General features: G+C 44.4%; 2 protein-coding genes across 2 annotated transcripts in view; one reads left to right on the forward strand and one right to left on the reverse strand.

The window, feature by feature from the left end:
- Nucleotides 1-14648, forward strand: part of EIPR1 (EARP complex and GARP complex interacting protein 1) — a 608423-nt gene that overhangs the window by 15183 nt on the left and 578592 nt on the right. The window lies entirely within an intron of this gene.
- DCDC2C (doublecortin domain containing 2C) overlaps nt 1-14648 on the reverse strand; it is an 84329-nt gene that overhangs the window by 13605 nt on the left and 56076 nt on the right. Inside the window, exon 7 of the mRNA XM_077960191.1 lies at nt 1394-1520. Within this exon, the coding sequence (XP_077816317.1) occupies nt 1394-1520 (127 nt within the window). The remainder of the gene's footprint in view (nt 1-1393; nt 1521-14648) is intronic.

The raw sequence follows: 14648 nt of genomic DNA on the forward strand, positions 1-14648 counted from the left end.
TCAAATTTTCTATTACTCTTCATATATAGTAATATGTCGGGTAGAGTGGGTTCCGCAGGTTTTGGTCTGAGAGCTGCCTGCCCACTCTCCTGCCTACATGCTCACACACCTGCCTCGTAGCCTCATAACCCCATACCCCTAACCATGACCCTAACCCTACATGCATGAGCATGTAGGCCACACTCCCGCCCGGGTACTCAGGCACCTGCCTCGCCTCCCCATGGCCCATGCATTCATTGTGGGGTGGGAAGGGCCAGGAAGGTAAAGGACCAGGGGGAAGCTCTAGGGGATGTCCAGATTTATAGCTGAGAAGTAAAGAGAGGAGCAACAGGGGGAGCCAAGAGATCAGAGTGCAAAGAGGACAAAACCTGAGAGGTGTTAGGAGGTAACAGAGCCAAGGGGGGGCTGGGCATAGTGGCTCATGCCTATCATCCTAGCACTTTGGGAGGCTGAGGCAGGTGGATCACTTGAGGTCAAGAGTTCAAGACCAGCCTGGGCAGCATGACAAAACCCTGTCTCTACTAAAAATACAAAAATTAGCCGGGTGTGGTGGCAGGTGCCTGTAGTCCCAGCTACTTGGGAGGCTGAGGCACAAAAATCACTTGAACCCAGGAGGCGGAGGTTGCAGTGAGCTGAGATCACACCACTGCACTCCAGCCTGGGCGACAGAACAAGGCATCATCTCAAAAGAAAAGAAAAGAAGCCAAGAGGGGAGGAAGGGTGTTTAGGAAAAACGACTTCCAAAAATGTTCAGCTGCTGCAGAGAAGTGCAGGAAAACCTCTCCCACCACCTTGCTTTCTCCTCCACAACCAGCCACACGACTCACAGTCTAAGTATCCACCACACCCATCGATGAGACGGGACCTGAATGTGCCTCACTCGGAGCTGGGCACCCAGTAGGAGCTCAGTGAGAGTGAGTAATGGTCGCAGAGTGGTAAAAACAGATGTGGGAGCACTTTCCAAATTATCTCATTTTAAAACCAGCCCTGAAGATTCATCGTTTAAATGTCTCTTCAAAAAAAATACACCTAAACAATCCAGGTGGCTTTTATGTTCATGTTCCTCCCAAAAGATAGATTTATTTGTTGTTTTCTATGTCATCAGTCTTTAGGAAAGAAGATACTCAGTCCTGGTGTAAGCTTATTTTAACACTGTATTTATCTTGGAGGCCCCCTAATTAGAGAATCCCATTGCCTTCAGCAGTGAAATTTTGTTTTTCTGCTCTGCCAACTACTGACCTACCTACAAGCTGAACCTTTTATTAATAAAGCAGATAGTTACAAGTCAAATAATATTTCTGGAGTATAACATTTTTCTAACAAAAAAAAAATCCCATGTTCTTAGCCTGGTAAAGTTCCAAACTGCTTACAGTAGAATGAAATTGCACGTCACCTGCTCCTCTTTGGACTAAAGGTTCTGCCAATGTTTTCTTCTTTTCTTCTTTGGCATAATAAACAGAATCCTGTGTTTTGGGGGGTATGTCATCATAGTGACAAGGTTCTTTTCCTTTGGAATCCACCTACAGGACAAAAGAAGAAGAGAAAATCCATTAGGAACACTGGGATACAAGGAGTCCGATCAGGTTCTCTGAGTGTGGCCAGGAAAACACGGGCTCCTCATTGAAACAGGAGGAGGAAACTCAGGCACCTCCAAGAAGCCTCACTTCAAATGCAGCTTCTTCTACTCTATGACTTGCACTCCTCTCTGAAAAGCAGCAAAAATAATTCTCTCCCTCCCTCCCAGTGCCTTGGCAGGCAGAGAGGGTTCATCCACTTCCTACCTGTAGGTGGCCTTCCTAAAACTTGACAAAATAAGGGCTTGCTTTAGAGGAACAAACAAGTCAAAGGAGGCGCCTCTGGTTTTTTGGAGACACTCTTTAAAGCCTAATGAAAACTGCTATTCAACAAGCATCACGAAGCCGTTCCTGCTGGAACCTCTGAGCAGGATGAGAGTAGCTGTGATGAAAATTAGCCTTGTGGTGGTTTACTTTGGGGTTGCAATAAAGGAGGACTCACATGTTTTTTAATCTATAAACAATAACAACAAAGCACAACTAGAACACAAAGTAAGATGACATGCAGATATCTGCTCCTCAAATTAGGACATGGTCACATCCTGATGAACATGTCCTAAGGTGAAAGTGTCTTAAGTGGAAAATGCATTGAATACACCCAGCCCACTGAACAACATGGCGCAGCCCTACCTTAAACGTGCTCGGACACTTACGCTGGCCTGGAGGCGGGAAAAGTCATCTGGCACCGCTGTCCACTGCAGAGGGCACGTGGCTGACAGGGAGCTGAGGCCGTCACTGCCCAGCATTCCGAGTATCCTACGGCTTTCTACGGAACGCCTGAGGCTTCTGCACCATCATACAGTCAAAAATCCTAAGTCGAACTAAGTCAGAACTGCCTGTAATTCCCTTAGCACCATTCCAATTCTATCTTTATAATACAAATATCCCATAAACTATCTTTATAATAAAAAAATGTCTTTTTTAGGTTTTCTTTTTTTGATCTTTTCTCAAGTATTTGGAAGTGAATGCAGGCTGAAGTATATAAATAGGTATTTCTCCCAAGCTCTCTATGTCACTTGAGAAATGTCAAACTAAAAACACCTACCTTGTACCATTAATATATTGTATATGATGCAAACTACCAAGTTTTTGATCTTTGTGGAAATTAAGGTATGAAAATAGCCCTCCAACTTTATACATGCAACCACACAAAATGTTTCTACCTATTTTAAGGAGTTTTCCTATGAGCTGAAATCATGTTCTTAAGGAGAAGAAATGAGATCTTAGCAGAACTGGTCATGGAAACAGAAAACGGTATATGGTACCTATATTTTGTCTGGGGGTTGGAATTCTGAAAGTCTAGTTGATTCTTTTTAGTATCACTGAACTCTGGTTGTTGAGACACATTTTCCATAACTTTGGCCTCTAAGATAAAGACACTGTGTGTATGTGTGTGTGTGTGTGTCTGTGTGTGTCTGTGTGGGGGGGGGGTGTGTGCGTGTGCGCGCACGCGCCTGTGTGTGTGTCCCATTATCTCTGGAATAGCACTCAAAGGACAATGACAAGAATACAGGACCCATCCTCATAATGAGGGCACAGAAGAAATTGTGACACAGAACACACAGCAAACAACCGCCCACGGTATGACCCAGCTCCCACTACCCTGGGGCACTGCAATGAAATACATCGCAGAGCCTCCACCCGGACCTGGTAAGTCGCCCGAAACGAAAGTAACTTTGGATGCAGCAGGATGGCTAGGCACACAGGGGGCACCATGTCATCACACCAATTTATTTCTCATCTCATACCTTATCCAAGCATACTCAGGAAATGTGAGTTTTTGCAAATACCTTATTTCTGTGAAACTGGGAGCAGCACAGGTGCAGCCTCCTGTCAAGTCTTAGCTCAAATTGTCCCTCTGCCCTGTCACTCCCAAGAGGGGTGTCCTGTCCTTTCCCTTTCCCTTCACACTTTAATCACAGCAGTATATGTAATCCCTAGACAATTTATTGATGATGTTTGTTGTGTTTTTGTTTCATCAGCAGAAGGTTAGAAGCCACCCAAGGGCAAGGATGTCAGTTTGTTTCTCCATTAAAGAATTCCCAGAGCCGGCCGGGCGCGGTGGCTCAAGGCTGTAATCCCAGCACTTTGGGAGGCTGAGACGGGCGGATCACGAGGTCAGGAGATCAAGACCATCCTGGCTAACACGGTGAAACCCCGTCTCTACTAAAAAATACAAAAAAAAAAACACTAGCCGGGCAAGGTGGCGGGCGCCTGTAGTCCCAGCTACTTGGGAGGCTGAGGCAGGAAAATGGCATAAACCCGGGAGGCAGAGCTTGCAGTGAGCTGAGATCCGGCCACTGCACTCCAGCCTGGGCGACAGAGCGAGACTCCATCTCAAAAAAAAAAAAAAAAAAAAAGAATTCCCAGAGCCTAGAACCATGCCTGGCACATAGCAGATGCTCAGTAAATATTTGTTAACTGAACAGGTGAATAATCCTAGCACACCTGATCACTCCCCACCATTCAAACCCTTAAGGAGGTAGGCACAGCCTTGGGAAGACATCCAAACTCCTTAACCCAGCACAGTGGCATTCATGCTCCAAGACCCACCTGCCTTCCTAGTCCAAGCCATCCTTCCCTGCACCATACCTGTGCCCCCATAGCTCCCTTCTACCTGGAATTCCCTTCCTCACCTTCTTATGACGGCTCATCCTCCAAATCCCAGCTCAAGCCTTACCTCAACGGTCTCTTTGATGTGTTCCTATGACACCCTGACATAACTAACCACAGCGCTAAACCAAAAGTCAGCTCTCAATATGTGCATGTGTTCAATTCAGCAAGCATACAACAGTTGCTTAGTAAATCTCTGCTAATTTAATGAACTGAGCAGGAGGACGGAAAGAAAGTAGGGAAAGAAGAGGTTGAAAGAGTTGAAAATCTGACATTTCTTCAGACAAGAAAAGGCAGGGCATTGACAGACACAGATTCTGCAGGCCAATATCTATATTAAGTACATATTTTTTCTGAACTATTTGGGAGAAGGTGTCTTACATCATACACCTTTGCCTCTTAGTACTTTAGTCCTTAATACTGAAGACATGTGATCTATTTAATACTTCAGGATGTATTTCCTCACAACAGAAACATCATCTCTCACATAATCACAGACAATTGCCAAATTCAGGATATTCATCTGATATAGTATTTTCATCTATTCTACCATCCATATTCCACTTTTATAATTGTCCCAAAAATGTGCTTTATAGCATCTTTCACTCAAGAAAAGATCGGTTCAGGATTCACACCACATTTAGATGTCAGACCTCCTGAGTCTCCTTTCACCTGGAACAGCTCCTCAGACTGTCTTTCATGACCTTGGCATCTTTGAAGAATACAGGCCTGTCTTGCATTGTTTTATAGAAAGATCTAGAGTTGGCCATGTGTTAGTCCATTTTCATACTGCTATGAAGAAATACCTGAGACTGGGTAATTTATGAAGAAAAAGAGGTTTAATGGACTCACAGTTCCACAAGGTAGGGGAGGCCTCACAATCATGGCACACCTTCTCCACAAAGCAGTGCCCTGTCCTTTCCAGCTAATGCCATCTACAGGACACACAAATATGCCCGTCCCTCTCAAACTTCCCTGCCCTAAACTTTGGTCCAAACCTGAGTCTGTCCTAGTCAACCTTCAGAATAAAGCTTGTTGATGAACCTCATTTAAGTGGAAGATCTTGACTTCTTAAACAGCATAAATTACAATATGAGTTGGAAAACTCACTGAAAGAAAGCAACAAAATTTTAATTCCACGGAAAAGGGAAAACATAATCTAACCCCAAACACTACATGAGGACCTTACACATTGAATCACACCCAATCCTAGTACTGCACTTACTTTTCTTAATTTTGCTCAGTTTAGACTGTTGTTTAAACGCTGAGTCTCAAAGCAGTTCACAATACTTGGGTCAGAGGACAGCAAAGACTACATCTTCCTAGTTGCATATAATAGAGGTAAGTGACGAGAACTGATGAAGTCAATGCCTCCTCTGGTAACATTACAATTCTAATTTAGTCTACTCATGTGAACTACCACGCTAATAGACTAAACATCTGCAAAGGTTGCAATAAAGCAGGATTCAAATTTTATTCCAGTTTTCTCGTATCTGAGCAATAGCATCCTCAACAGTCACTGAGCTCTGGTGGGTGAATTCATTCATTCCCCCAGTAATCGCCTACTGAGTGTCTACAAGGTATCCAGCTGGAAAATACATGACTAAAGAGCACGGTTCTACCCCACAGAGCGCAGGAGAGAGAAACGCACAGGCATGGTTCTACCCCGGAGAGCACAGCAGAGAGAAACGCACAGGTAGCACCAAGCGCAAGTGCCTCACTTGGTTTTGTGTCCAGCCCAAAGAGCAGAGTCCATTCTAAAGGGTGGGCTGTGAAGGATGCTGGAGTGAGCCCAAAAATGGCTTTACAGAGAAAACGGTGCTTACAGTCAGACAACGGGAACAGTCAACAGCAGGACATATATTCCAGGGAGAGAAGAAAACAGATAACAGTAAAGCGCTGTGAGACTAGAGACCCCACACAGCAGTGGTGGGACTACAGCCACCTTGGCGGGTGCTCTTGCATTGACGACACAGAGCTGGACGAGGAAACGAAAGCCTGGGTATGAGCCAGGGTCGAGGGCAAGGAGCCTTCAGTTACGGCGCTAATTAAATTTCCCTTTTAGAAAAATCCGTGACCATTCCAGGAGCCTGGCCGGCAGCGGGCCCTCCTGAGCTGGGTGACATCCCGAGCCGCACTCACCAGCACTGGGTCGTGGGACCGCCACATCAGCTGTGTGGTCTCAGGTCCCTCCAAGGTGCGATAGAATGGAGACGGTGCCTGCCCCCTGGGGCTGTGCTGGGGACCACAACACTTCAGACAGGGAGGGATCTCAGAGCCAGGCTGGCAGTTGGCCAGTGCTCATCCAAACGCCAGAATGAACCTCTGTGAGTGAGTGGAGCGGGTGAGACTTGACTCCGGACACACTGGCAGCGGTTGGGCATCAATGGTGGTCCCGGGAGGGGTGTGGAGGGGCTGTCTCAGGTGAATGAGTGGGTAGTGTGCAGACGTAACCCGAGCACTCAAGGTCCACGTCCCCTCAGGATGAAGTCCAAACTCTTGCCACCCTCCCCCAGCACTCAGCCCTTCACCCAGGCCCAGCCTGCCTCCCCATCCCCGTCCCAGGCAGCCTCACACACGCTTGCTGTTACGCAGCTTGTCAGTTCCCCCAAAGCCCTACTCTCTCCAAAACAGCTGCCTCCTCTCAGCCACCTGGAGAACTCTCCTACACATCCTCCAAGACCCAACTCAAGGGTCGTCTTATTCCCACACTGATATAATTTGGATGTTTGTCCCCGCTCAAATATCATGTTGAATTGTGATCCCCATCCTTGGAGGTGGGGCCTGGTGGGAGGGCTTTGGGCCATGGGGGTGGACCCCTTAGAGCTTGATGCTGTCCTCACAGCAGTGAGTGAGTTCTCACAAGATCAGGTGAAGCGTGTGGTACCTTCCCCCCGCCCCCGACTCTCTCTTGCTCCTGTGTTTGCCATGTGAGATGCCTACTTCCCTTCACCTTCTGACATGATTGGAAGCTCCCTGAGACCTCCCCAGAAGCTAAGCAGATGCTATTCCCATGCTTCCTGCAGAACCGTCAGCCAATTAAATCTCTTTTCTTCATAAATTCCCCAATCTCAGATATTTCTTTATAGCAGTGTAAGAATGAATGAATACACACAGCTTCCTTCCCGAGCAGGACAAAGTGCACGGTACTCCAGATGGCTTTTGTCAGAACAACATGGATCTACAGCAGCACTTGGTTAAAAAAAAAAAAAAAAAAAAGGATCAAGCAAGAAAACATGGATCAAGCAGGAATCCATGGCTTTCATGAGGAAGCACGAACCTCACATCTTACACCCACATTTCTCTCTGTCGCAAATCTCAAGCCCTCCAAAATCAATGTGAGCTCTACTTACAAAGTGGACAAGTAGCGCTTCTCAACTTCATTCATCTTTCTCCCTATTGAAAATGTTTTCAGAAAATGAACCTGAGGCATGTTGGTTTTATTTCTCCATAGTGCTTTAAAGACTATTATTTTTCTCCAGAGCCTATTTCAATTAATCCAGCTATATTTTAATGCTATTGTAAGACATTGTCTAGCTCAGGCACACAAAATGCAGCCTCCCAGGGTAATTTGGGATGAGTCAGACAGTTTGTCTAATTGAAGGACAGTAACAACCTATTTCAGAGTCAGTCCATCCTCAGGTAGGAAATGACAAATGCTAACAGCAAAAAGTTCCCATGCAAATGTCCCAGCTCCATCCCAAGTGGGTCAAGGTCTTCTATCAATGAACCAGGCCTGCTTTGAACATTTATTAAAGTGGAAGATTTGCTAACATTGAACCTGGCTGTTGCATCCTTAGGCTGTTAAAAGATGACAACAATTGCAGCCTTGACTGTTGTGAGATATTGCTCCAGCCTTGACATTATTAGCCAGCAAATGTCAATTCCAAAGCACTCATTTCACAGTGAACTTTACTGTTCAGGCCAGGTTATTAAAGTGTGGGTCTCAGTCTGGTACTGCACATGCCTCTGCAACTGTTTTCACACACACACACACGCACCTCTTTAATTTATATGCTTCATTTCCTTTTCATTATTGTTCACTACCAACGCTTGTGCTCTATGCCCAAGTGAGGATTTAATATTAATGTTCTGATTGCAGATGTGATATAAATACAATGCTTATTAACTATTTACTGATTTTTCACAGAAGCCTGTACTATAAAATATTCATTTTAATATGTGAATGCAATTTTAAACATTTATTAAATTAGCATTTCTTCTTTGGAAGGCAATAGCTATTAAAATCACAGGAAATGCAGTTCCTGTAAAACTGAATGCTATATAATAAGAGTAGCTTCATTCAATTACTTTCATTGAACTAAAAGCTCCAGTTAATTGTGCCAGACAGGACACCGGCAGACTCATAATGACATATTTTCCAATGCTCAAATATTTGAATCAAGCAATAAGTGAACTGAACCAATAGAATAATGAAGGCTATTTTCAAAGTATATTTCAGATATGCTAATGAGTAAAACTGCATTCATGATTTTTTTTGCCATTTTCTTGGGAAATGGGCTTTTTTAAATTTTACTTGAAGTTCTGGGACACACGTGCTGAACATGCAGGTTTGTTACATGTATTGTGATGGTTTGCTGCACCTATCAACACGTCATCTAGATTTTAAGCCCCACATGCATTAGGTCTTTGTCCTAATGCCCTCCCTCCCCTTTCCCCCAACCCCCCAACAGGCCCCAGTGTGTGATGTTCCCCTCCCTATGCCCATGTGTTCTCATTGTTCAACTCCCACTTACGAGTGAGAACACGCGGTGTTTGGTTTTCTGTTCCTGTGTTAGTTTGCTGAGAATGATGGTTTCCAGCTTCATCCACGTCCCTGCAAAGAACATGAACTCATTCTTTTTTATGACTGCATAGTATTCCATGGTGAACATGTGCCACATTTTCTTTATCCAGTCTATCATTGATGGGCATTTGTGTTGGTTCCAAGTCTTTGCTATTGTAAATAGTGCTGCAATAAACATATATATGCATGTGCCTTTATAGTAGAATGATTTATAATCCTTTGGGTATATAGCCAGTAATGGGATTGCTGGGTCAACTGATAGGGAAATGGGCATTTTTAACAGTACAAATGCAAGTTCTTTTGCTAAATTAACATAAACATCTTTTCTTCTATTCAAAATGGAAACTGAGAACCAAGAGGTGAAGAGCTGTGCTCTCACATCTTTCAAACATTCTGGACAGTGCACCTCCAACAGCTTAATTTAGAACTTCATGGCCTTGGAAGGAAGTCTGATGACAGAGATCCAGGAAAAGTAAAATAAGAGGGAAGAGAGGAGGGAGTCAGCTTTCCCCAAGACCCACAGAGGCGAGGTCCAGTCAAGCCACTCGAATGTTAGGTACAGCTGAGATTCCAAGTGCAGAGGTCAGAGGCCAGATGCCTGCTCTTAAAACACTACAGCTTTGCCTTGATGGCAGCAGTTAGTTTACTAAGGAAAAATGTCATCACGCGTAGACGAGGTGTCACCTACTTCACAGACATCAGTTAGATGCGAAGGAGGCCCATCCTTCTGTTCCACAGAGAATCCACAGTGATAATCCCAGACAAACACGGAAACAGACGTGTCCTCTGCTGGACATGCAAGGAATTCGGCTTGACATCGGAAACACTTTTACGCATGGCTATCACCTCTCATGCCTCCTTTCACTCTCATGTAACAAATATGCTCGTCAAGAGCAAAGCAACTTCTCACACAAACGTGCAACCCAAAGTCCTGTTTCTTCCTCCTGTGGACCTAATCCCGGCTCCTGAATGCACTATCCTCCCACCATCCCTGGAATCCTGAGGTCGGCCTTGACTTCTCCCACGTCCTCCACAGTCATCTCGAGGTGCCACATTACTGTCTGTTATTCTCCATCTCACTTCTTTGAATCAAGATTCCGTGAATCATACTGAAAATACATAGCTATTTTATGTACCACTGAGAAAGAAAGGAAGTACTATTTAAAGCATGTCCCCGTGCTTTAATTTCCTAGAAGTTCTATTTTCTACTTACTGAAAAAGCCCTTCTAGAACCATTTAGACACCCATTTTTATGACATAGCATGCTTGTACATAAAGAAAAATGAGAAAATAACAGAAACAAATCACCTGAATACCCTCCAAGATTTTACATCCAGAGCCTGACTCTTCTGAGCCACTTTTTGACTCCGAGTCAAAGGCATCGGTGCTTCGCACGCAGCGTGGGAAAGACGCCCCGCCCTCATCTCTGAATTGCCCCCAAGCCGCTGGCACCTGAACTGCACATCCTGGTGCTGGGGCTTTCTGCCCTGCAGAGTGGGAGGCAATCCTTTTGCACCACTCTCAGGAACACAACGCACATGAGTGTGGCTAGTTGCTTGCTGGCCACACAGCCCTGCCCTCTCAGGCGGCACACAGGTTTGCAAAGTGAACGGGCTCCTCTCTGCTCCTCTGTTGAGGGAGAACCTATTTCTCCTCCTGAAATCTAGGCTAGTTTATGATATCCTGCTGGAAGATGAGAGGCCACATGGAAGAGAACCAAAATGCTCAACAACCAGCACTAGCTGCCAGATGTGTTGGTGAGGCCAGCTTGGACATCCCAATCTAGCGAAACTTCCGCTGAACCCAGCCTCATAAGCAACCAAGGTGAAACCCGCCCAAGACTTGTGCAGCCAACCCACAGGACTAAGAGAAATCATAAACCCTTGTTGCCTGAAGTCCCTGGGTTTGGGGATGGCTTGTTATACCACGTAGTTCACTAACACTGGCAGCTGCAGCTTTTTTTGTCAACCTCCCTGTCTCAGGTCCTACACAATAGCTGGTTGTCACTCTGCAAGAATAAATGGAATTGAAGAATATACTCAATCAATAGCAAATCTGCAACTTGATGTTCTACATTTAGGCCTTTAGGCGTATATAATAACTTTTTGTTTCAAATCTCATAGAAAAATCATTTTGAGGATATTTTACACCCAACATGTACAGAATCAACCCTGTACACAATTGAAGACACAAATGAGCAGCTACAGCCAAGTTTCTCCATGAGCAACCAGCACCTGCAACATGGCTGCCCACAGGAGTCCTGAGACGCTGTCGACGTCAGATGCACCTGTTCCAGGGATGTTGGGATGTGGGAACACGCCCTCCATAGAATCAATGATACACAGCATCTCTCAAGTCCCACTGCTCTGCTCTACCTGTCACCTCACTGGGAATGTCACAGTTGCTCAGGACCAGCCCCTCCCTGTCTATCTTGCTCCCTTTCCAGTCCATACAATTTATTCCATCAGTAGTATTAAGTACCAAGTGGATATGGTGCATTTTACTCCCTTGCTGAAATCTGGATCCCTGCAAATAAAAATGTCTTCCTGGGGAGCCCAGCTCCCCTGACCCCCTACCTGCCCACTCTCACAATGCTTTTCCCCATGGGTATCAAGTGTTTCTTCCTGACTCCATTGGGCAGTGTTGATGGGGAGACATAGGCAGATGTGGAAGTTAAACAGCTTACAGGAGAAGCATCAATGATCTATTGCAACTGTGGAGGTGGGGAGGTTGGTGCTGGTGGAATCTGGGGTGATTTAATTACCAAGATTTAAGTTACTGAGCAGGAGGGCTAGATGAGGTCTGCTAGGGTTACTCTCATGCTTATTGACACTCTGCCTTCTCCAATCGTGGAAACTTACACTCCACTCATCTTTGTGTCTCTAGTGCTAGCGGAGTGTGCTTAGCAGGCTGCCAACACCTCACCACGGCCTCATGGATGACCAGATGAATCAACAAGTACCCCTTTCAGGCCTGATATCCTGTGGGTCACAAGTTCCAGGTCATGTTTGCGATATGTTCATTGAAGAATCAAGAAAGACTTTCTGCTTTGTATTCTAGATACTTGTTTTTAAGCTTGCAAATTTAAAAGAAAATCCAGCATCCAATTTTAAAGAAAGCTGATACTTGGATTGGCTGATGTCATTAGAATGTGCACACCACCAAGGGTCCCAACAGCCCCCCTATTCCACAAGGTAATATCTTAATGAAAGAGCACTCCTGTATTTTTTTTAATTTTGTACCTTCTTTTCCAAAAAGATGTTGTGGCAATTCACACAGAAAATCGATAAAAGAGGTTTAACAAGTTAGAAATGGAAAACCTGGGGCAAGCAAGTAAAGAAACAAACACATTTATCATAAATGGCTAAGTTGCTGTGAATCATCATAAATTCTAGCCTCAGAGAAGTCCTGTGTGTGGAATTCTTTTCATTCTTAGAAATACACCCACTCTTCAAAATGAGGCCAAAAAATTTAATGCTGAGTTTTAAGATAACACATCTTTACAGGTGTAGACCTTTATATAAGGGACAATGAATAGAGTAAGGCATATCATTTTTGTAATCTCAATGATCATCCTTCATTCATCCATCCAACAAACAGCTAATATTAAAATGTGTTTCTTAGAGAAAGAAAATCCAAAATAAATAAGGCTATCATTCAACTCAAGAAGCTACAAAAAATAACAAGAGTCAATTCAGAAGAAAAGTCTTGGCAATAAAAGCCAGAGAAGGACAACATGAGAAAGAAGTCAGACAGGCTAAGCTCACTCATGAGCAGACATGCAGAAATCTCCAATAAAATCTGGCAAAACATATTCAGAAAAACATTTTTTAAAACATCAGGCTTAATCAGTGAATGAAGTTGGATAAGGACCGTGGTCGTGAACTCGGCGTGAACACTCGGGTCAGCAGTGTCGTTATTTCCAGCAACACCACACTGCATTAGTGCAAGTGCAGAGGAAGTGCAGGCTGGGCTCACCCAGGGCTGGACACTTGCCAGGTGCACACCGTGGCTGACGGGTGAGAAAGTCAAACCTATCTGCAGAAGAGTGATTAAAAATGGCAATCATGAAATCTGGGCTGCAACAGCAGAAAAGCAAAGCCCAGGGCTACCTGTTAAGTTACTGGGAAAGAACAGATAAGGACAATACGGACCCTCAAAGCCAGCGTGTCACAGTAGGGAGGGGACTTCAGCCAATGAGCCAGGCAGACAGGCACTGGAAAGAGTACACGTTCAACAGCTTTGTCGAATAAATATTAATGTCAAAAGAACCACTAAAAGTCAGTTTTCGTAGGATGATCAGGGATAGAGGAGGATCACGTAAACAGTTACAAGGACTGGTAAGCCCCTCTAGGACCCAGCTTCTGCAAACCTTCCTAGTCCTGGATCCTGATACCTCCTTGTCATCCTTCCTCATGTTTTATGCTGCAACTTCAAACTGTGTGATCAGCACACACACACACACACACACATATGCATCCATACACATAGGTACACAGGCATCCACAAACACAAATAAATGCATCTACACACACACGTGCATCCATATACACAGATGTAACCATATGAATACCCATGCATGCATCCATACAAACATATGCCTCTGTACACGTGCATATCCATCCATACACACATGTGCATGTGAATACATACATACACATATATGTATTCATATGCACGTGCACACACACATCATACACATGCATCCATTCATACACATATGTACTCATGCACATATGCACACATATGCATCCATACACACACCTCCAAACATATTTATACAACACATATGCATCCATACACACATCCATACAACATATGCATGCAACATATCCATACAACATATATGCATCCATACACACATCCACACACATATGCATCCATATGTACACACACATGTAGTCATATGCACACACATGCATCCATACACACACATGCATCTATACATACACATATGTACTCATGCACACATGCACACATATGCATCCATACACATACACCTCTAAACATACATATTTATATGCCAACACATATGCATCCATTAACACAGGCATACACACATATGCATCCATATGTATACACACGTCATGTGCACACATACGTCCCTACACATACATATGCACATCCATGTGCATTCATACACACATGTACTCCAATGCACACATGCACATATGCCTCCATACACACACATGCATTCATACATACACATGCATGCCTCCATAAACACTTATGTATTTAAAAATACATATGTGCATCCATACATACACATGCACCTATAACACATGCATATACACATATGCATCTATACATGCACGTGCACCTATACACACATGTATTCATATGCACACACATGCATCCACACATACACATGCATCCATGTACACATACATATGCATCCATTCACACATGTATTCATATGCACTCACACACACATATGCATCCATACACACATGCCTCCACACACATGTATTTATACACACACATGCACCCGTACATACATGCACATATGTATTCACACACATATGTATTCACACACATATGTATTCACACACATGTGCATGCAGTGAGCTGCTTCTCCCACTGCTGCCTTACTGTCACATCTGCCTGGAATGTCCTCCTCCCACCCCCATGCCAGAGCCCACTGCCACTCATGC

Source organism: Macaca mulatta, chromosome 13, assembly GCF_049350105.2.
Source record: "Macaca mulatta isolate MMU2019108-1 chromosome 13, T2T-MMU8v2.0, whole genome shotgun sequence".
NCBI lineage: Eukaryota > Metazoa > Chordata > Mammalia > Primates > Cercopithecidae > Macaca > Macaca mulatta.